The 23268-nt window shown below is 42.9% G+C and overlaps 1 protein-coding gene across 1 annotated transcript in view; it reads left to right on the forward strand.

Annotated features, from left to right (window-relative positions):
• The first annotated feature begins 8192 nt into the window (after nt 1–8192).
• VWA8 (von Willebrand factor A domain containing 8) overlaps nt 8193–23268 on the forward strand; it is a 107485-nt gene continuing 92409 nt past the window's right edge. The window contains 8 exon segments of the mRNA XM_070944244.1: nt 8193–8352; nt 12098–12175; nt 15710–15840; nt 17416–17526; nt 19036–19203; nt 20345–20509; nt 20790–20839; nt 22637–22745. Coding sequence (XP_070800345.1) covers nt 8208–8352; nt 12098–12175; nt 15710–15840; nt 17416–17526; nt 19036–19203; nt 20345–20509; nt 20790–20839; nt 22637–22745 — 957 coding nt within the window. The 5' untranslated portion in view covers nt 8193–8207.

Below are 23268 nucleotides of genomic sequence, written 5' to 3' on the forward strand. Positions count from 1 at the left end.
AAGTGCATATAGTCAAGGCTATGGTTTTCCCAGTTGCAATGGATGGCTGTGAAAGTTGGACCATAAGGAAGGCTGAGCACCAAAGAATTGAGACCTTTGAACTCTGGTGCTGGAGAAGACTCCTGTGAGTCCCTTGGACTGCAAGATGATCCAACCGGTCAGTCCTAGAGGAGATCAACCCTGGCTGCTCTCTAGAAGGCCAGATCCTGAAGATGAAACTCAGATACTTTGACTACCTGATGAGAAGGAAGGACTCACTGGAGAAGAGCCTAATGCTGGGAACGATTGAGGGCAAAAGAAGAAGGGGACAGCAGAGAAGGAGGTGGCTGGATGGAGTCACGGAAGCAGTCGGCGTGAGCTTCAATGGACTCCAGTGGACGGTAGAGGACAGGAAGGCCTGGAGGAATGTTGTCCATGGGGTTGTGATGGGTCAGACAAGACTTCACAACTAACAACAACAATGCAAATGTTTTTAATACAGGGAAGAGAGGAAGAACCATAGCCAAATGCCAGAATTTAAAAAAAAAAAGAAAACAAAGAATTGGATAGAAAAAGCAGCCAAAACATTCTGGATGGAATAGATAGGGGGGAAAAACACTGACAAAAGTAAATGTTTTCAGGCATTCATTCACTGGTCAACATTTCCAATTGTCAGACACCATTATCTGTTGTTTGGCAATGAAGAATTTGTCTCCATTTACTGATGGTGTCTCATTTATCGCAGGGAAATAATTAGGTTTTGAAAAAAATCAAGCAAGGTGGAGAAATATTGACAGTTTCAGACATTTTTAAGATGTGTGTGTGCGTGCACGCACGCATGTATCCACTTTTCAGTGATCTTGATTCCTGGCAACTGCCTGCAAAATTCCCTGCAGGTTTTTGGGCATCCGCTTACGACCTCAACTGAGCTCAAAATTTCTGTTGCTCAGCGAGACATTTGTTAAGTGAGTTTCGCCCCGTTTTACGACCTTTCTGGCTACAGTGGTTAAGTGAATCACTGCCGTCGTTAAGTTAGTAACGCAGTTGTTAAATGAATCTGGTTTCATCGCTGACTTCCATCACCGCAACCGTTATAAATGCGAGCCAGTTGCCAAGTCTCTGAATTTTGACTGTGTGACCATGGGGATTGCTGGGATGGTTTTAAAGCGTGAAAAACTTTTTCACTTTTTTCAGGGCTGTTGTAACGTCAAACGGTCGCTAAATGAATGGTTGTATGTCAAGGACTCCCTGTGCAACACGCTCTGTGTACCCTGCTAACCCCATCGTGAAAACACAGCTAGTACATTTTTTAACAGACAAATAATGCAATTGCAAACTCCATTCTCAGGGATTTGCGACCCTGCTGTGCGCTTATTCAAGCCTGAATTAATTCCTACGGCAGTCAGAAAATTATGTTAATAATAATTATTGTGTGCGTAGCTTCCAGCCAAGCTAGACATTTAAGAGAATGTACAGAACTGGGAGATCAAATGCCCCCCCACCCCCACCAGCCTCTCTGTTCTGGATAATGAAGGTACATTGTCTTCTCATACCTGTTCAATTAGAATTCTGTCAACCACCTTCCCAGGTACAATTAAGAAAGCGATACTCCTTCAGTTGCATTCAGTTTTATAACCTTTCCTATTATTGAAGGGAATAATAATGGCATTTTGCCAAGTGACAAGTTCAGGTGCGGGCTTCACACACCTTGAAACAAGCTGCACAGTCGTTCCAGAAGCCTTGACATCTCCTTTTTAACATTGCTCCAACGATACAGGCAGTCCTCGCCATACGACCGCAACGGAGCTCGAAATTTCCATTGCTAAGCAAGACAGTGGATTTTGCCCCATCTTACCATCTTTTCTTGCCAGTCGTTAAGCGAATCACTGCATTGTCAAGTCGGTAACACGGCTGTTAAGTGTATCTGGCTTCCCCCCCCCCCCCGCCCCTTGATTTTGCTTGTCAGGAAGTCGAAAAAATGGGATCGCGTGACACTGCAACCGTCATAAGTACATACCAGTTGCCAAGCTTCTGAATTTTGATCACCTCAGTAGTCCTAAATGTGAAAAATGTTCATAAGTCACTTTTTTTCAGTGTCGGTGTAACTTGGAACGGTCACTAAACGAATGGTTGTAAGTCAAGAGCAACATGTAGTTGTCAATTTAGTACTTTTATAATTAAAGAGGAATTATTGAGTCTGTCATCTGCACCTCTATAACTGTCTGGTTTTGCAACCCAACAAAACGTACACAGACTTCAGAGGATCATTAGAACTGCAGAAAAAACAATGGCTACCGACCTGCCTTCCATTGAGGACCTGTCTACTGCACGAGTCAAAAAGGGGGCTGCGAAAATATCTACAGGCCCCTCGCATCCTGGACATCAACTGTTTCAACTCCTACCCTCAAAACGACGCTCTAGAGCACTGCACACCAGAACAACTAGACACAAGGACAGTTTTTTCCCAAACGCCATCACTCTGCTAAACAAATAATTCCCTCAACACTGTAAAAGTATTCATTAAGTCTGCATTACTATTAATCTTCTCATCATTCCCACCACCCATCTCCTCCCACTTATGACTGTATGACTGTAACCTTGTTGCTTGTATCCTTACAATACTGTTTCCATATGACTATCATTAAGTGTTGTACCTTATGATTCTTGACGAATGTATCTTTTCTTTTATGTACACTGAGAGCCTATGCACCAAAGACAAATTCCTTGTGTGTCCAATCACACTTGGCCAATAAAAAATTCTATTCTATTCTATTCCAGGTTTCCGTGCATTTCATCAGCCAAGGGCCCAGGGGAGGGGTGGGGGAGTGGCGGTGATCATTAGGGAGAGTCTTTGTCCGAGGGAGACCACTGTTCCTCAGATAGCCGGATGTGAGTCCCTTTGTGTGAAGTGGGGCCGTGCGGTGCAGATGGGTTTGCTGACTACGTACCTGGCTCCCTGCCACGTGGCAGCGACCCTGCCCGAGCTACTCGACGTCATTGCCGGGGTGGCGGTTGATACCCCCAGACTTATTGTCATGGGGGATTTCAACCTCCCATCCGCAGGTGAGGCGTCAGAGGTGGCTCGGGAGTTCATGGCTTCCATGACGGCCTTGGACCTGACCCAGTTAGTTCAAGGCCCCACTCACATAGGGGGACACACTCTGGACCTGATTTTTATCTCTGGTCAGTGGTTGAATGATCTTGGTAGAGGGGACCTAGATATTAAACCCTTGTCATGGACAGATCATTCACTCCTTCAACTAGACTTTCCTACCGCTTGCCCCCACCGCAGGGAGACGGAACCGACCAGATGGTTCCGTCCCAGGCGCCTGATGGATCCCGAAAGGTTCCTGACGGAGCTTGGGCCGTTTCCTGAGACTCTAACACATGACTCGACTGAAGAGCTGGTGGCCGCCTGGGAAAGGGCGGCCGCCGGAGCTTTGGATCGCGTCGTGCCTTTGCGGCCTCTGACCCGATGCCGATCTCAATTAGCTCCTTGGTTCTCTGAGGAGCTGAGAGAGATGAAGCGTCGGAAAAGACGCCTAGAGAGCATTTGGAGGACTAGTCAATCCGATTCCGACCGGACACAGATGAGGTCCTATATCAAGACCTACCTAGTGGCGATAAAAGCGGCAAAATCTAACCATTTTTCCGCTCTTATCGCATCTGCAGAGAACCGCCCAGCCGCCCTGTTTAGGGTGACCCACTCCCTTCTTCGGGGGGGAGTGCGGGAAGATCCCTTGCAGGGTCGTGCTGAGGATTTTGTGCAATTCCTGCACGATAAAGTCGCTCGGATTCGGGATGGCTTGGACTCCGATTGGATGAGTCCACGGGAGGAGACCGGGGCAGGCCTTGAGAATGTTATCTGGGAGGAGTTTGACCCTGTGACTCCCGAGGATGTGGACAGGGTTCTGGGTAAGATTAGTGCCGCCACGTGTTTATTGGACCCGTGTCCCTCCTGGTTGGTACTGGCCTCCCGGGAGGTTACACGAGGCTGGCTCCAGGGGATTATAGGTGCTTCTTTGGGTGAGGGTGCCTTTCCTGCTGCCTTGAAAGAGGCGGTAGTGAGGCCCCTCCTCAAGAAGCCTTCCCTGGACCCGGCTGAATTAGCCAACTATCGTCCAGTCTCCAACCTTCGTTTTGTGGCGAAGGTTGTTGAGAGCGTGGTGGCACGACAACTTCCCCGGCACCTGGATGAAGCTATCTATCTAGACCCGTACCAGTCGGGCTTCAGGCAGGGGTACAGCACAGAAACGGCATTGGTCGCGTTGGTGGATGATCTCTGGAGGGCTCGGGACAGGGGTTGTTCCTCTGTCCTAGTCCTATTAGATCTCTCAGCGGCTTTTGATACCATCGACCATGGTATCATGCTGCAGCGGTTGAGGGGGTTAGGAATAGGGGGCACCGTTTTGCGGTGGTTCTCCTCCTTCCTCTCCGACCGCTCGCAGTTCGTGTTGGCAGGGGGGCAGAGGTCGACCTCGAGGCGTCTCGCATGGGGAGTGCCGCAAGGGTCGGTCCTCTCGCCCCTCCTGTTCAACATTTATGTGAAGCCGCTGGGTGAGATCATCCGTGGTTTTGGAGTGAAGTGTCATCTGTACGCTGACGATACCCAGCTGTACATCTCCACCCCAGACCACCCCAACGATGCCCTTGATGTGATGTCCCGCTGCCTGGAGGCCGTGCGGGCCTGGATGGGGAGGAACAGGCTCAGACTCAACCCCTCCAAGACCGAGTGGCTGTGGCTTCCGGCGCCCCGATATAGTCAGCAGGTGCCATCGCTGACTATTGGGGGTGAATCTTTGCCCCCCACGGAGAGGGCTCGCAATCTGGGTGTCCTCCTGGATGCGCGGCTGTCTTTAGAAGAGCATATGACGGCCGTGGCCAGGGGGGCCTTTTATCAGGTTCGCCTGATTCGCCAGTTGCAGCCCTTTCTGGATCGGGACGCCCTGCGCACGGTCACTCATGCCCTTGTTACTTCCCGGTTGGACTATTGTAATGCTCTCTACATGGGGCTCCCCTTGAAGAGCACTCGGAAGCTCCAACTGGTCCAGAATGCGGCCGCGCGGGTGGTTATGGGCGCAACTCGTTATGCCCATGTGACACCCCTCCTGCGCGAGCTGCACTGGCTCCCGGTGGTCTTCCGGGTGCGATTCAAGGTGTTGGTTACCACCTTTAAAGCGCTCCATGGCATAGGACCCGGGTACCTCCGAGACCGTCTTCTGCCACCAATAGCCTCCCACCGACCAGTTCGTTCCCACAGAGAGGGTCTCCTCAGGGTGCCGTCAGCCAAGTTATGTCGGCTGGCGACGCCCAGGGGGAGGGCCTTCTCTGTGGGAGCCCCAGCCCTGTGGAATGAACTGCCCCCGGAAATTCGTAAGATATCTGACCTCCGGGTGTTTCGCTGCGCATTGAAGACCCTGTTGTTCCGCCAGGCCGGACTATCAATACAATAGTTTTAAATTGGGGTATTTAAATTTATTGGGGTTTTAAATTTGAGCCATTGATTTAATTATTTTAAATTTTATATCATTGTTTTGTTTGTGTTTTTAAATAGGCTGTACACCGCCCTGAGTCCTTCGGGAGAAGGGCGGTATAGAAATAAAATTATTATTATTATTATTATTATTATTCCTACATTCTCACATTCCTTGTGAATTTTTAGCAATTTTGTTTTTCTTGGACACAAACATTAATGCATTTATTTACGTTCTGTTCATCTGCACATCACTGTCATTCTCAAACAAAATATCTGAACGATGTCTTCCAGCATTGCCTCCCTTCAGTCTCATTCGAAATCATTTCATCATTTTTATTTTCAGTTCCCTTCACCCTGCTGGAGGCCTTGTTTGGCCCTCTTCGTCTACTTCCAAACCATTTTTTAAAAACGTCCATCAAAATCACACTGCATTTTCTCTGCCGTTTTTCATCCGAACAGTTCCTTGCTCTCTTCAACTACATTTTTTTTTTTTTGGTCATTCCTTGTTCAATATGCAGATGACTCAGTTTCTCTCTCTCTCTCATTTTTCCCATAATTATTCACATGATTTTTTTTTCTCACCCACAGAATCTCACACCTTATATTCTACCAAACCTACCTTTTCATATTTCTCATTAGTGTAATCCTACATGCTTTTGTGACACTCAGTGCATAATCTAATTTTTTTCCCACCGTGTCCCAAGCAGTTTTCACATCCTCTTTCCTTTTAACCATTTTCTATTTACTTTCTTGGGAGATTAACCTTTTTTTAAAAAAAGTTCCATTTCATAAAGGATATTCTCTTCCCATGATTGTTCTGCAGGTACTTTGGAAAATAAATTGATCCCCTCTTCTTTGGGGCAGCCCTCCCCCAATATTGGCACACGACTATCATGTCACCACTAGTCCTTCTTTTCATTATACCTACCCAATTCCTGCAATTGTTCTTCATATGCTTTAGCCTCCAGTCCCCTAATCATCTTTATGGCTCTTCTCTGCACTCTTTCTAGAGCAGGGGTCTCCAACCTTGGCAACTTTAAGACTTGTGGACTTCAACTCCCAGAATTCTGGCTGAGGAATTCTGGGAGTTGAAGTCCACAAGTCTTAAAGTTGCCAAGGTTGGAGACCCCTATTCTAGAGTACCCTTTTTCCCCACCCATCCTTTCCTGAGCTTTTCAAGACAGATTCTCCGTCTGGGCAGTGTGCTGCTCCTTGGTGTAATGCCAAAGTTTGGCCATCTTGCAGGGAAGGCAGCCAAAGAATGAATTTCATTTCTTTTCTTTTCCTTCCTTCTCTCTCAACTTTCCATTTCAATGGTGACCCTCCCCCTTCTTTCTTTTGTGATTTTCTCTCTATTTCTTTCTCTATTTCTTTCTCTCTCCCCCTCACTGCGACTTTCTATTTCAAGGGTGACCCTTTCTCTCTCCCTTTTTTGTGACTTTCTATTTCCTCATCTGTCTTTCATGATATTTTCTCTTTCTTTGTCTCTCTATTTTAAGGGTGACCCTTCCCCCCTTCTCCCTTTCCTGATTTTCTCTCTCTCTCTGTGACTTCAGTGTTTCAGTGGTGATCCTTACCCCTCTTCCGTCCTTCTCTCTTTTGTGATTTTCTCTCTATTTCTCTCTTTCTGTCTCTCTCTCTCTCTCAACTTTCTCTCTTTCAATCCTCTCTTCTCTCTCTCTTTCATTCTTTCTTTCTTTTATTTCTGACTTTTCTTTCCTTCTGACTTTCTTCTGTAACTCTCTCTCTTTCTCAATAGTGAGTCTCCTTCCCTCCCTCCCTCTTTCTTTCTTTTTCTTTCTTGCTCTCTCTCTTTCTGACTTTCTTCTGTAACTTTCTCTCTTTCTCAATGGTGAATCTCCTTCCCTCCATCCATCTTTCTTTCTTTCTTTCTTTTTCTTTCTTTCTCTCTCTTTCTTTCTGACTTTCTTCTGTAACTTTCTCTCTTTCTCTATGGTGAGTCTCCTTCCCTCCCTCCCTCCCTCTTTCTTTCTCTCTCTCTCTCTCTTTCTTTCTGACTTTCTTCTGTAACTTTCTCTCTTTCTCAATGGTGAATCTCCTTCCCTCCCTCTTTCTTTCTTTCTTTCTTTCTTTTTCTTTCTTTCTCTCTCTTTCTTTCTGACTTTCTTCTGTAACTTTCTCTTTCTCAATGGTGACTCTCCGTCCCTCCCTCTTTCTTTCTCTCTCTCTCTCTTTCTTTCTGACTTTCTTCTGTAACTTTCTCTCTTTCTCAATGGTGACTCTCCCTCCCTCCCTCCCTCCCTCTTTCTTTCTTTTTCTTTCTTTCTCTCTCTTTCTTTCTGACTTTCTTCTGTAACTTTCTCTCTTTCTCAATGGTGACTCTCCCTCCCTCCCTCCCTCCCTCTTTCTTTCTTTTTCTTTCTTTCTCTCTCTTTCTTTCTGACTTTCTTCTGTACCTTTCTCTCTTTCTCAATGGTGACCCTCCCTCCTTTCCTTTCTCCTTCCCTTTTTCCTTTTCCTTCTCCTTTCCTTTCTTCTCTCTGCCGTCTTTCTCTCTATTTCAGCGGGCGACTCTTCCTTCTTCTTTGTCGCCTTCTTTCCATCCCCCACTTCGACCCCACAAGCTGGGGAAGAGCCAGCCAGCCAGTCAGTCTCCCTGCAGGGCTGAGCGCCTCCCTCCCCGGCAGCGCCCGGGCCCTCAAAAGCGGCGTCGGCGTTTCCGGGCGGAGTCGGTGCGTCGCCGGACCGCGTCCCCCAGGGTCCGCTCTTCCTCCTCCTCCGGCGGCAGGCCATGCAGGCCCGGGTGGTGTTCCTGGGCAGGGCGGGCGGCGGCGGGGGTCCCTGCGCGGGCTCCTCGGCTGCCCGCAGGGTCCGCCTCCTCCTGCAGCAGGTGGCCGGGCTGCGGGGCGGACTCCGGGCCTTGCATGGCGGACAAGGTAAGGCGGCCTTCCCCGGGAGGAGGAGGAGGAGGAGGAGGAGGCGCCCTGGGGGGGGGGGCAGAGACCCCGCAGGGCGTGGAGAGCTCGGGAGGGGGGGGCTGGAAATGGGGGGAGGGGGAAGAGGGGCTTCTGGAGGGAAGGGAGGGGATGCTCTGCCACGGGGGGGGGGGGGCTCAGAGGGGTCGGTGGGAGGCTGGGCAGGCTGGGGGCTGAGCCTCCCTTCCCTTCCTTTTCTCTCTCCTTCCTTCCTTCCTTCCTTCTTTCCATCCTTTCCTCCCTTCCTCTCTGACTTTCTTTTGACTTTCTTTCTTTCTTTCTTTTCTAACTTTCTCTCTCAGTGGTAATCCTTGCTTCTTCCTTTCTTTTCTTCCTTTCTAACTTTTCTTTCTTCTGTAACTTTCTCAAGAGTAACCTTTCTTTCTTTCATTCCTTCTTTTTTTCTTTCTTTCTTTCTTTCTTTCTTTCTTTCTTTCTTTCTTTCTTTTGTAACTTTCTCAGCAGTGACCTTTCTTTCTTTCTTTCCTTCTTTTTTCTTTCTTTCTCTTTCTTTCTTTCTTTTGTAACTTTCTCAGCAGTGACCTTTCTTTCTTTCTTTCTTTCTTTTTTCTTTCTTTCTTTCTTTTCTTTCTTTCTGACTTTTCTTTGACTTTCTTCTGTAACTTTCTCTCAATGGTGACCTTTCTTTCTTTCTTTCTTTCTTTCTTTCTTTCTTTCTTTCTTTCTTCTGTAATTTTCTCTCTCTTTCCTCTCACTGGTAACCCTTTCTTTCTTTCTTTTCTTTCTTTCTGACTTTTCTTTGACTTTCTTCTGTAACTTTCTCTCTCTCACACTGGTAACCCTTTCTTTCTTTCTTTTCTTTCTTTCTGACTTTTCTTTGACACTCTTCTGTAACTTTCTCTCAGTGGTGACCTTTCTTTTTTTTTTTTTTAATTTGATTTATATGCCACCCTTCTCCGAAGACTCAGGGCGGCTTACAATGTGCTCAGCAATAGCCTTCATCCTTTTGTATATTTATACAAAGTCAGCTTATTGCCCCCACAAACTGGGTCCTCAATTTACCTACCTTAGAAAGGATGGAAGGCTGAGTCAACCTTGAGCCTTGGCGAGATTCGAACCTGCAGTAATTGCAGGCAGCTGGTCTTAATAAGCTTAATAACAGGGTGCCTTAAACCCCTGTACTATCAAGGCTCTTTCTTTATTTCTTTCTTTCTTTCTTTCTTTCTTTCTTTATTTCTTTCTTTCTCTCTTTCTCTCTTTCTTTCTTTCTGACTTTCTTCCGTAATTTTCTCTCTCTTTCTCTCACTGGTAACCCTTTCTTTCTTTTTTTTCTTTCTTTCTGACTTTTCTTTGACCTTCTGTAACTTTCTCTCTCAATAGTAACCTTCCTTCCTTCCTTTTCTTTTGACTTTCTTCTGTAACTTTCTCTCTCAACAGTGACCTTTCTTTCTTTCTTCCCTTTTTTCTTTCTTTCTTTTCTTTCTTTCTGACTTTTCTTTGACTTTTTTCTGTAACTTTCTCTCCCAATAGTGACCGACCGACCTTCCTTCCTTCCTCTCTCTCTCCCTTCCTTCCTTTCTCTTTCTTTCTTTCTCTTTCTGGCTTTTCTTTCTAATCTTTCATTCTTTCTGACTTACTTCTGTAAATTTCTCTTTCTCTCAATGGTGACCCTTCTTTCCTCCCCCTCCCTCCCTCCTTTCCTTCCTTCCTTCCTTCCTTCCTTTTTCTCTCTCTCACTGGTGACCCTTCCTTCCCTCAGTTGATAGTAGATAGAGGTATGGAGAGATGGAGCATAAAAACTTCGTAGGTGGAGCACTATGTGCAGCTTTTGGCTGTTGTGTGAACCAAATTTAGAAATATGTCCTTAGGTGCTCCATTGTGTGAAGAGGGCCAGTGTTCTTGGGACTGGTGGAGAAACAGAGGAAGGAAGCTACAGTTGCCTTCTTAAGAAGAATCTAGCACTGGGGGGAAAAAAACCTTATTGTACTCACTGCTGCTTCTCACACTGAATTGATCCCATGATGAAACACAAATGACACAACATAGGCTGGGGCGTGCACCATGCGTGGGCTGAAATGTGGTTCTCCAACTGTGGGTTTGTGGTGACATGCCCACATGTCACAACAACTTTGACATGCAGCATTCGTTTTCCTCCTCCTGCTGTATCCGATCACAAGTTAACAGTTGTACATTCGCTTTAATCTTTCATTATTGTCAGTCACATGCTTCCTGAAAATGACCCCACTGTGCAAAGAGCTTCTCTTTGTGGCTTTTTGAGTGTCTGGGTGCCCACAGGGGGAAGGCGGAGGTGAGGATAACATGGGTTTGTTCCTTTTCATGCTTTTGCTATCTGCACTGGGTCATTTCTCCATCGCTCCAAAGCTGTGACACCCAGGGTCAAGCTACTTACCTACCTTTCTAAGGTAGGTAAATTGAGGACCCAGTTTGTGGGGGCAATAAACTGACTTTGTAAAAAAATATACAAAAGTATGAAGGCTATTGCTTAACGCACTGTAAGCCGCCCTGAGTCTCTGGAGAAGGGCGGCCTATAAATCAAAACAAATAAATAAATAAATAAAAAATCCAGGGACCACAGAAAAGAGGCACAGAATATAAAACAGGCCAGACTATCTTGTCTACATAATTGGAACTCAAATTTTCCTGAGCAATTTTCTAAAACTACAGTCAGAATCAAAATAGAGCTGGAAGGGAAGTCTCCTAATCTAACCACCTATTCAAGCAGGAGATCCTATACCATTTTAGACAAGCAGCTGTCCAGTGGCTTTCTTAAAAGCCTCCAATGATGGAGCAGCCACAACTTCTGGTGGGAAGCTGTTCCGCTGGTTAATTGTCCTCACTGTTAGGAAGTTTCTCCTTAATTCCAAGTTGCTTCTCTCCTTTGTTAGTTTCCATCCATTGCTTCTTCTCCTGCCTTCAGGGGCTTTGGAGAACAGGTTGACCCCCTCTTCTTTGTGGCAGCTGCTCAAATACTGGAATACTTCTTATGTCCCCACTAGTTCTTCTTTTCTATAGACTAGCCAAACCCAAATCCTTCAACCGTTCTTCATATATTTTAATTTCCAGGCCTTTAATCATCATAGTTGCTCTTCTTTGCACTTTTTCCAAAGTCTCAACATCTTTTTTGTAATGTGGTGACCAAAACTGGATGCAGTTTGTTTGGACTTAACATTCCCACATGGCATACAAGTATAAAACAGGTAGTCCTCAACTTACAACCATTCATTTAGTGACCGTTCAAAGTTACAACGGTTTGAAGTGAGTTAGGACTTGTTTTTCACACTCAACAACCGTTGCAACATCCCCGTGGTCACATGATCAAAATTCAGATGCTTGGCAACTGGCATGTACTTATGACGGTTGCAATGTTGGCGACCTTCTGACGGGCAAAGTCAAGGTGGGGAAGCCTGATTCACTTAACAACTGGGTTACACACATAACAGCCGCAGTGATTCACCAAACGATTATGGCAAGAAAGGTGGTAAGATGGGGCAAGACTCACTTAACAAATGTCTCACTTAACAACAGAAATTTTGGGCTCAATTGTGGTTGTAAGTCGAGGACTACCCATAGCTGTTATCCAGTTTGTGCATAAGGCACTAAAAGACTTTTTGTTTGTTTTAAAACAGAGAAGATAACTTGTTCTTGTAGGAGATGTTAGGTGGATAGCAGAGTGTTTGTGCCTATAGGTGAGCAATGATAAATAACTATTATTTCTCCCTTTTAGGTGATACTGTTACTATTGGAGATGTGTCCTACAAACTCAGAAAGCCCAAAAATCCGGAACTGGTCCCTGTGAACTACAGTAAGAAACACTGTGCTCTTAAAATTAAGCTCAGAGTAAAAATCTAGTCCAGAGATTCTTGATCTGTGGTCTGCAGAATTGCTGGGGGAACCGTGATGTCATCACAGAGGGTCTGCGAAGGCTTGAAAAAAATGTTGATTTAAATCTTGAGTTAAGTCTTGGGAATCTGTGGCCACAAAAAGTATTTAAAGGGGTTCCGTGGTGTAGAAAAGCATGGAGAATCTAGCTACAGTAGTGGCCAAAATTGTGGAAACCTTTTGGGGAAAGTGTATTTTCTAAAACTAGCTAATAACACCAGTTTCTTTTGGAGTAATACCATAAAATTATATATCAATGGAAAGATAATTTAATCAAGAATGTAATGCAATAACTTTTATGAAGGATTTGCTATTAGAATAGCAGTTACGGTATAAAGAAGAAAAGTGAAACATGCAGGAAAAATGAGATATACAAAAATGATCACCATGTTAGTTAATACTTAGTTGGGTAACCTTTAGCATGAATTATGGCCTTACAACGTCTTCCCATGGAGTGAACCAAGTCTTTGAGTTCTGCAGCTGTTTATAATGTGAAACCAAGATTGAAGGATTGCTTCTATTTACTGGGTTTTATTGCTGGGTCGCTTCTGACTAACAACTTTCTTTAGTCGGCTCCATAGAGTTTCAATTGGGTGAAGGTCTGGGCTATTCCCAGGCCTTTCCAGCAGTGGAATAGGATTACCTTGAAACTCCCTCCCAAAAAAGTGGTGTTATTAGCCGTCAAACCTCAAAAATACACTTTTCCCAAAAGGTTTCCACAATTTTGGCCACTAGTGTAAATACATTTTATTGCAGAAACATAGTGCGGAAAATATCAGAGCTTCAGAAATGTTGCTCCACCATAAATAAAATCGACCAAACAATATTCCACTGGTTACCAATTCCAGTTGAACATAAGCAGCTTTTCAGTCTTCTAAAATGTCATGCAGAAAAATACAGAGGTAGTCCTCGACTTACAACCACCATTGACTCCAAAATTTCTACTTGAGACATTTGTTAAGGGCATTTTGCCCCATCTTACAACCTTTCTTGCCATCGTGGTTAAGCGAATCGCTGCAGTTGATAAGTGAGTAAGCCAGTTGTTAAGTAAATCTGACTTCAAGCAGTCACTAAATGAATTGTCAAGTCAAGGACTACCTGTATAGAATTCTGTTGATAATGCATTTGGACTCTGACAAAACCCTCTTAATTGTTTTATTCATACCACAGCTACAGTTAAAGTGAGCTTTGAAATCCTCATTCAAGTGACCTATCCTTTTGGATAGATATAATAATTAATACTTTTAACAATCCCGTCGAATTAAAGCAGGCAATTACATTAGTTACAATGGGTTGCAATTTTTTAAAAAACTCATTTACTCACATGTCACTCTTCTTCTTCTTCTTCTTTTTTTTGTGACAGTTCAAATAAGAATTTCCTCGTAAACTCTATAAACCAGATTACAGAGATTAGCAATTCCTTTAATGCAGATGTTGGCTCACAAAATGTAGTCCAATATTGACTAAGGGAAGCTTTTAAGATTTTCACGGATCTGTAGAGCACACCCAACAGAATAAATACAGTGTAAGGATTATTTATTTTCCTTGCTCTGGCAGCCAAATTTTTCAGTACTGTATATACAGTAAGATTTTAGAGACAGATTTTAATTGATTGATTATGTGCTATCACATTGTTCTCAGTTCCTAGTGATCACATAGATATATTTTCTGCGTGACAGTTTAGAGGCAGGGCATTCACACAAAACACAAATTTATAGAGATGGAGCAAAATTACTACTTTCAAAACTTTGTGGCACCAATTTACTCACAATGATAAAAATGAACTAGCTTGAATCTGATACCATTAATGGAATGTGAAGACAGATATACAGTAATAAACCATTTTGGATGTTTATGCTTATAGTTCAGGAATCTTAGAAATTGTAATACCTAGTTCTGTGTTTATAACGCAATATAATATTGGAGAAAAAACTAAAAGTATTTGTTTTAAATGCTAGGTGCTTAAATATATTTTTTAAAAATCAAAACTGGTAATGATTTTAAGAATCAGTGGGCAGTTGGACGTTGGTGTCAATTTTAGGTTTTAGTTGTGTTTATTAAGGCTCAGTTACATTAAATGTATATATATCTTATATAATTCCAATTTGATTTTTTTTTTTTTAGATTTTGCTTTACTGAAGTCCATTTGCAAATAAAATGTTTCTGATCAGACCCAGTTCTTTCTGAGGTTTAAAGCAAGGAGAATCATTGTTGCAAGTTTTGTTAAAATGATTTTTTTTTTTACCAAACAAACAATGAAATGAATTTGTTGAAATGAAACAGGATAAATACACGAAACAACAGCTGAAAGACGAAACATTTTTATTGTCCTTCTGAGCTCCTTAACTGCATTGGTGAATTCTATAAATAACTTCAGCTAAATATTTGTGAACTTAACCAGTTGCCCGCAAGCCATTCTGTGAGACGCAAATAAAGGATTAAAATTCTAGACTAAATATTAGGTAAATGAAGATAAGTAAGAGGTCATAAATTCATTTGGGGGGTTTAACAGGCTATCCCCTTAAATCCTTGGAGTATTCTTGTTTTCAGAATAGCATTTGCGTTATTTATGTTCTGTTCTTCATGGAAGATTGTTTTGAATTGAGTTTCTATTTTAAGCGTTTCTTAAGTTTGATCCAATTTCTCTCCTTCAAACTGTAGCTAAAATAGAATGAGCTGAACTTACTAATTTACTAGCAACATTCGGCTATATTGCAAAAAATAAAAACAAATTGCTGTTAAGGTTGTAACTCTTTAGCAATTTAAAAACCTACTAGACTTAAGACCAGAGTTATAAGATAAGATAACCTTTATTGTCATTTTTTACTGTGGGCACACTGGCACACATTAAAAATGAAATTCTGTAGCCTGCTCTCCAAAGTATACACACACTTAACACACGTGCTATGTACATACATGATGATTTCTGATGTCTCACATTCAGCAAAGCCATAAATTCAGAAATTCAGATTTAAGAGGCACGACCCACAGTTGAGAATTACCGTGTTTCCCCGAATATAAGACCCTGTCTTATATTTTTTTGAACCCTGAAATAAGCACTTGGCCTTATTGCCATGCACTCAAAAGCCCAATTGGGCTTATTATCAGGGGATGTCTTATTTTGGGGGAAACAGGGTATGTTGTACAGAGGAACCATGAGCCGGTCCTTCGCTATTTCCAGGGTAGCCCCGCAGGCCTTAATTTTGACACCCGTGTGCTAGCCATTACGCACACTTGTATCTTATTAAATTAATTGGACTCCATCATGATTGGGCACCCAACCAATCTTGAATGAGAAAGCCCAGTGACTTTTGAAAAATGTTAATAGCTCCTCCCCCTCAAAAATAATAATGGCAAATTGAAGAAGAGATAGGCACGGTCAGCAGAAAAATGTAAAAAAAAATTCTTTAAAACTTCTTAATTGAGGCACGAGTTCATGCGACGGCCTTTCCTTTAGTTTCAGATTCTCTGGCTCAGTCTGTGATTCAACATCTAAGATGGATCATGCAGAAGGATCTCCTGGGACAAGACGTTTTCCTTATTGGACCTCCGGGGCCCCTTCGACGATCTATCGCCATGCAATACCTGGTAAGGCTTGGGAGAGTTGCATTTAGAGCAGGGGTGTCAACCTTCATTTCATTGAGGGGCGCATCAGGTTTGTGTCTGACCCCAGAGAGGTGCGGGATGAGCATGGCCAGGGTGGGCATAGCCACCATAACGTCACTCATGTCGAGGGGGGGCGCCTGTGGTGGCCCGAGCGCTCTGCCAGTGAAAACAGGCTCCCGTACACACAGCCCTCCCAAACTCCATTTTCGCTGGCAGAGACACCGCTAGCTGGTTCTTCTCTATTTCCAGGGCAGATCTAAGTACCCCGAGGAACGGATCTGTCCCCCGGGCCTTGCGTTTGACACCCCTGATTTAGAGCATCGTTTCTCAACCTTTGGCAGCTTTGAGATGTGTGGACTTCAACTCCCAGGATTCCCCAATCAGCTATCTTTTTCCCCAGAATTCAAAAGAAGCGATACGTTTTCAAAGAAGAAGAAAAAAAACCCACAAGAAAATCCAGTGACTTTGTAAAAAGCACTTTTGGGACAACCATGATCTAAATCCTTGAGAATCTCCATAGACATTCAGTTGTCTAGAGCAGGGGTCTCCAACCTTGGCAACTTTAAGACTTGTGGACTTCAACTCCCAGAATTCCTCAGCCAGCAAAGCAAAGCAAAGCTGACTGAGGAATTCTAGGAGTTGAAGTCCACAAGTCTTAAAGTTGCCAAGGTTGGAGACCTCTGGTCTAGGCCATCTGCTTTCAGATCTGAATATAACATTGATAGAAAGCTTTATTGCTAGAAACGGGAAAGAAGAGAAATTCCTTGGTTTCCTCACCAATTTTTGCCTCCGCCGGTCTAAGTGGTGAGCTTCCTCTGTAGAGAAGTTAGAAACTTGGACCTTGATTATTGATAAACCCACGTATAACTTTTTTAAAAAATGAAACCGTGATGACTGAAATGGAACACCAAACTAAGTTTCAGAATAACAGAGTTGGAAGGAGCCTTGGAGTTGGGATTGGATTTTTCTAGTCCAATCCCTTGCTCAAGCAAGAGATCCTATACCATTCATGCCAATCTCTTCTTGAAAATCTCTAGTGAAGGAGCCACCACAACTTCTGAAGGCGAGCTATTCAGAGTAACAGAGTCGGAAGGGACCTTGGAGGTCTTCTAGTCCAACCCACTGCCCAGGCAGGAAACCCTACACTGCTTCAGACGAATGGTTGTCCAATCTCTTCTTTAAAAACTTTCAGTGTTGGAGCATTCACAACTTCTGGAGGCAAGTTGTTCCACTGGTTAATTGTCCTCACTGTCAGGAATGTTCTCCTTAATTCCAGGTTGCTTCTCTCCTTGATTAGTTTCCATCCATGGCTTCTTGTCCTACCCTCAGGTGCTTTGGAGAATAGGTTGACCCCTTCTTCTCTGTGACAGCCCCCCAAATATTGGAAGACTTCTATCATGTCACCCCTCGTCCTTCTTTTCATATTCAATTCCTACAACCATTTCTTCAGCCTTAGATTTGTTTCCATTCAGTGGCTTTTTGGACTTGAGTCGTTTGGGGTTAAATTCTGCATCTTAGAAATATTTTTCTCATCCAATTCATTTCCACTTTCTGTAGGAACTGACCAAACGAGAGGTGGAATATATGGCACTTTCAAGGGACACAACCGAAACCGATCTCAAACAGCGAAGGGAAATCCGAGCCGGCACTGCCTACTACATTGATCAAGTGAGTAGCAATAACAACCTCATCTCTGGGCCCCTTCGGGATTTATTGGTCGAAAACCCAAAGGGTAATTTGGAGAGAGTGATCTGGTCACTATTTTTTTAAAAAAATAAATTTTATTAATTTTCTATTAATTACATTTCTTAGTGCTTAATAAATGTTGTGTTGTCTGGGTATTTAATTTGCTTAACAGCAAATTACGGCTTCCATTCTTACTCTCCACCCCTTTATTCCAACCACTGATAAAATAACTTCCGTGCTTGGTAATATTCTGTGTCTTCCTTCTGTCTGATTTTCAGTGTAAGCCTGTCCATTTCTGCACAGTCTAGTATCTTCTTAATTATCTCTTCCTCTTGCGTTATTTCTTCAGCTTTCCAATGTTGTGCGAAGACAATCCTCACTGCTGTTAAAACATGCAATACTAAATACATATTTTTCTCATCCATCCATCCACCATATCTATTTATCTATCTATCTATCTGTTTATTTACGGTATCTATCTATGGGTGGGTGGGTGGAGGGATGGATAGATAGATAGATAGATAGATAGATAGATAGATAGATAGATAGATAGATAGAAAGATACCATAGATAGATAGATACTGTAGATAGATAGATACAGTAGATAGATAGATAGATACCATAAATAGATGATAGATAGATAGATAGATAGATAGATAGATAGATAGATAGATAGATAGATAGATAGATAGATACCATAGATAGATAGATAGATAGATAGATAGATAGATAGATAGATACCATAAATATAGATAGATAGATAGATAGATAGATAGATAGATAGATAGATAGATAGATACCATAAATAGATAGATAGATAGATAGATAGATAGATAGATAGATAGATAGATAGATAGATAGATAGATGATAGATAGATAGATACCATAAATAAATATAGATAGATAGATAGATAGATAGATACCATAAATAGATAGATAGATAGATAGATAGATAGATAGATAGATAGATAGATGATAGATAGATAGATAGATACCATAAATAAATATAGATAGATAGATAGATAGATAGATAGATAGATAGATACCATAAATAGATAGATAGATAGATAGATAGATAGATAGATAGATAGATGATAGATAGATAGATAGATACCATAAATAAATATAGATAGATAGATAGATAGATAGATAGATACCATAAATAGATAGATAGATAGATAGATAGATAGATAGATAGATGATAGATAGATAGATAGATACCATAAATAAATATAGATAGATAGATAGATAGATAGATAGATACCATAGATAGATAGATAGATAGATAGATAGATAGATAGATAGATAGATAGATAGATAGATAGATAGATAGATAGATATGGTGGGTGGGAGGGTGGATGGACTTTTCTTTTCCTCTGTTTTCCTCTGGATTGTGGGGCATTGAGGTAAACTGAAGGCGAATAGGTCTTCCCAGGGCTCTTGGCGAACTGTGTCCAGCTGTTGGGTGCTGATTCTGTTTTGCGTCCTCAGTGTGCGGTGCGGGCCGCGACGGAAGGCCGGATCCTGGTCCTGGAAGGGTTGGAGAAGGCGGAGCGGAACGTCCTGCCCGTCTTGAACAATTTGCTGGAGAACCGGGAGATGCAGCTGGAGGACGGCCGTTTCCTCATGTCGGCTGAACGTTACGATAAACTGCTGAAGGTAAGCAGAAGCCTCCGGGTTTTCTTCAAGGTTGACAGCCAAGAATGTGGCAGGGACTTCAGGGAGCTGAGTAAAGCTTGCCAAGGAATGCTTAACCTTCTGAAAGTTTACTTTATATACTGGTTGTCATTTAGCCTCTTGCTTGCAGCTGGATTGCTTTTAACCCCAGTGGCCTCGCCTTTCCATCTATTTTTCCCTGAATGCCAGCACCACGTATACTTCAGGATGCATTGATGTATACCGAGAAAGGAGAATATTTGTAGCTCAGGGTTGAAACGAGGGGTCCTTGGTGCTCCCTGAACTTGGGTGTTTTCTTGCGGACGTTTCATGACCTAACAGGGTAACATCATCAGTGCTAGGAGGGTGTGGGGTTTGTGGAGATGGAGGAGGAGGAGGCTTATGGGATCCTGGATGCTCTATGGGCTTGGTGGTTTTCTTGCGGACGTTTCATGACCCATCTGGGTGACATCATCAGTGCTAGGAGGGAGTGGGGTTTACAGGGAAGGAGAGGAAGAAGACTGTGGGGTCCTTGGTGCTCTCTGAGTTTTTTTTTTTGCAGACTTTTCATTACCCAAGTAGGGAACATCATCAGTGCTAGAAGGGAGTGTGGGGTTTGTGGTGAAGGAGAAAGGGAGGAGGAAGAGGAGGAGGAGGAGGCAGTGGCTTATGGGGTCCTTGGTGTCCTCTGAGTTCAGTTGTTTTCTTGCAGACATTTCATTACTCAAATTTGAATAATGTTTCAATAATGAAACATTACTCAAATGTTTTCCCCAAAATAAGACATTCCCCTGATAATAAGCCCAATCGGGCTTTTGAGCGCATGGCAATAAGGCCAAGCGCTTATTTCAGGGTTCAAAAAAAAATATAAGACAGGGTCTTATTTTCGGGAAAACACGAAGCACATCATCACTACTAGAAGGGTGTGGGGTTTGTGGGGAAGGAGAAAGGAGGAGGAGGATGATGATTATGGAGTCCTTGGTACCCTCTGAACTCAGTTGTTTTCTTGCAGGCCTTTCATTACCCAACTAGCTAACATCATCAGTACATGTCTTCACTAGCTTGTCTACCCCTGAAGTTCACTGCTGAATTATACCGGTAATAGTAGTTTGAAAATAATTGTTATTATATTACTCGTGTTTAGGAGCATGACAAAGAAGCCCTGGACGCTTGGAGAATTGTTAGAGTCAGTGAAGACTTCAGGGTGATTGCGCTGGGGCTCCCTGTACCCCGATATTTGGGCAACCCATTAGACCCCCCGCTTCGGTCTCGATTTCAGGCTCGAGATGTTTATTATTTACCCTTCAAGGTAAGGAAACGTGGCAAATTGTCATTTTAAAATGTTAGCTGAGGCTCAGCGCATAAATTCCTTAGCAGCCAATCCATTAATTAAAACGAAAACTGTACTCAAGATTAAAAGCGATTTGATTTTCTAAAACTCAGCACTTTAGCATAAAAAATCTGTATATAAAGCATTTGAGTCAGCAGTAAACCCAGATCCAACCTGTTAAAACCTAGATAATTATATCCTGGGCCACAATTCTGCACAAAAAGATTTATACAATCATTTGTGTTGCATTTTCTTTCAGGACCACTTATCACAGCTGTATTTTATTGGAAGTAACGTTTCAACAGAAAGGTAAATAGGCATATCGAATTTCTGCATGAATGTTCCTAGAATTAACTTTTCAAACCCGGATCTCTGGCTGGAGCATTGAAACGCCTCTTCAAAGTTGTAGAGGAATTGAAACATTTGTAATAGGATGAGGAGAATTCTCCGTAATAAACTTAAACCTGAAATCTTTAACCGGCCTGAGCTTGAAATTCTGATGGTTTGAGACTGTGATGTATCTGTAAGTAGCAAAATTCTGACTTAAATCATGTGGTAAAACCATGGTAAATTAAATCACAATTCCCTCAGTTCAGATATGCTGGGAAACTACACTTTGGTGAAAAGGGAAAGTAGTTTTCCTGCATGCAAAATTAAGAACGTTTGAACCCCAGTTTTGTTGGGAACTCAGCCCAGAGTGAAAACGGATCTCCTTCCTTGTTCTTTAAATCATGCTAAAATAAGATTTAAGGCAAACTCATATGTCTGAACAGTCAGCTGTATCTTGAGCCAAGCTGCAAAGATGGCAGGTTTTTGAAGCTACTATGTAGTACGCGTAATCCTCGACCACGTACAACCACAACGGAGCCCAACATTTCTGTTGTTATGTGAGACATTGGTTAAGTGAGTTTCGCCCGGTTTTACGACCTTCCCTGCTACAGTTGTTGAGTGAATCACTGCAGTTGTTGAGCTAATGACCCGGTTGTTAAGCGAATCTGGCTTCCTCCACTGACTTTGCTTGTCAGAAGGTCACATGATCCAAAGGGGATCATTGCAACTGTCATAAGTACATGCCAGTTGCCAAGCCTCTGAATTTTGATCACTTGATCATGGTTATGCATGGTCGTAAGTGTGAAAAACTGTCCTTTTTTCAGTGCCATTGTTACTTTGAATGGTTACTAAATGAACTGTTGTATGTCAAGGACTGCTTGTGTTTTTCACAAAATATTTGCAGGAAGAGACTGAAAGTGTAGATGGTGCCATTCTGGTTATACTCAGAATCCAGCGGTGTGCTTCAGTTTATGTGCTAAAAATAAGAGAAGCACTTAAGGGAAACAAAGAAGCAGAGGATTGGTTAGAATGCAAAAAAAAGAGAAAGAGAACAGAAGAATGAGAAACAAAAGAAACAAAGAGATAATATTGGAGAAGAAATAATTGAAAATAAAAGATAAAGATGATTACACTGGGTTTAGCAGTGACAGAATAAGAATGGATAAGGGAAAATACATCCGCAAAACAAGGTCGTAAAATGGCGGCGCAACTCTCTCGCTAACTCTACTGCTCAACGACGGAAATTTTGGGCTCAGTTGTGGTCGTACGTCGTGGACTGTATATCAAGACTGAGTTGAACTTTTCACCAGCTTGATGAAGAATAGCGTGCTGAGGTTGGATTGGAAGGCAAGGGTGGGTGGGAGTGGCCTCCCAGCATCGTCGGTTCCCATGAGACACAGTTCCCCTCCTCAAGGCCACCCAGACCAGGTGTCACAGTGTGGCCGGCTGGTTCCCAAAACAAAATGAACAGAACCGATTGGTGGACGTAATAGATTGTGGGCGGCCCGTGGGAAAAGGGGAAACGAACCATGCATGCTTTTGCGCGGAAAGCTCACAGAGCCGGTTTTGCTGCTTCTGTGCCAACGTGGATTTATTCAGTAAAGTTTTATACTCTTGGAAAAATAACATCCCAGGCGTTTCTTTTTCTGGATTCGCCAACTGGACAGTTGACACTCACCGGTCCCAAGTTTTGTCTGACTTAAAAGGCCATTTGAAATGATTGTAAGCGTGCAAATTAAATTGGTGCGAGTGAATGACCGATTGTTTTATTTCTAGAATCTCACAGCTCTTGTCCTTTGCCATGACTCTCTGCACCCAAGAATCGTCTGCCTTGGGCCTTCCCGATTTCCCTTTAGACAGTCTGTCCTCTGCTGTGCAGATTCTGGTAGGTCTATGCTCGTAAGATAGTCCTCAACTTACAAAATTTCCTTTAGTGACCGTTCAGAGTTCACTAGCCTTCATTCTTTTGTATATTTATACAAAGTCAGCTTATTGCCCCCACAACTGGGTCCTCAATTTACCTACCTTAGAAAGGATGGAAGGCTGAGTCAACCTTGAGCCTTGGAGAGATTCGAACCTGCAGTAATTGCAGGCAGCTGGTCTTAATAACAGGGTGCTTTAGATCACTGTACTACCAAGGCTCTTTGAAGACGTTTTGCTTCTCATCCAAGAAGCTTCTTCAACTCTGAACGCTTCCAATTCCTGTGTTATTGTTAGGAAATGGTTATTTGTCTAACTAGTTGGTCAGGCAATATATAAACCAACAATGTATGTTTGCAGTCAGAAAGGTATTATATTGCTTTAAGACTGTATTGCATCATCCTGTATCCTGATTGGCTAAGCTCTGTAGCCAATGTACTTAAGGGAAGTCAGGATCATGGCTTGTGTGGATACTACACCATTTTACC

This window comes from Pituophis catenifer, unplaced genomic scaffold (genome assembly GCF_029215685.1).
Source record: "Pituophis catenifer annectens isolate HBS135680 unplaced genomic scaffold, rPitCat1.0.hap2 SCAF_4, whole genome shotgun sequence".
Taxonomy (NCBI): Eukaryota; Metazoa; Chordata; class Lepidosauria; order Squamata; family Colubridae; genus Pituophis; species Pituophis catenifer.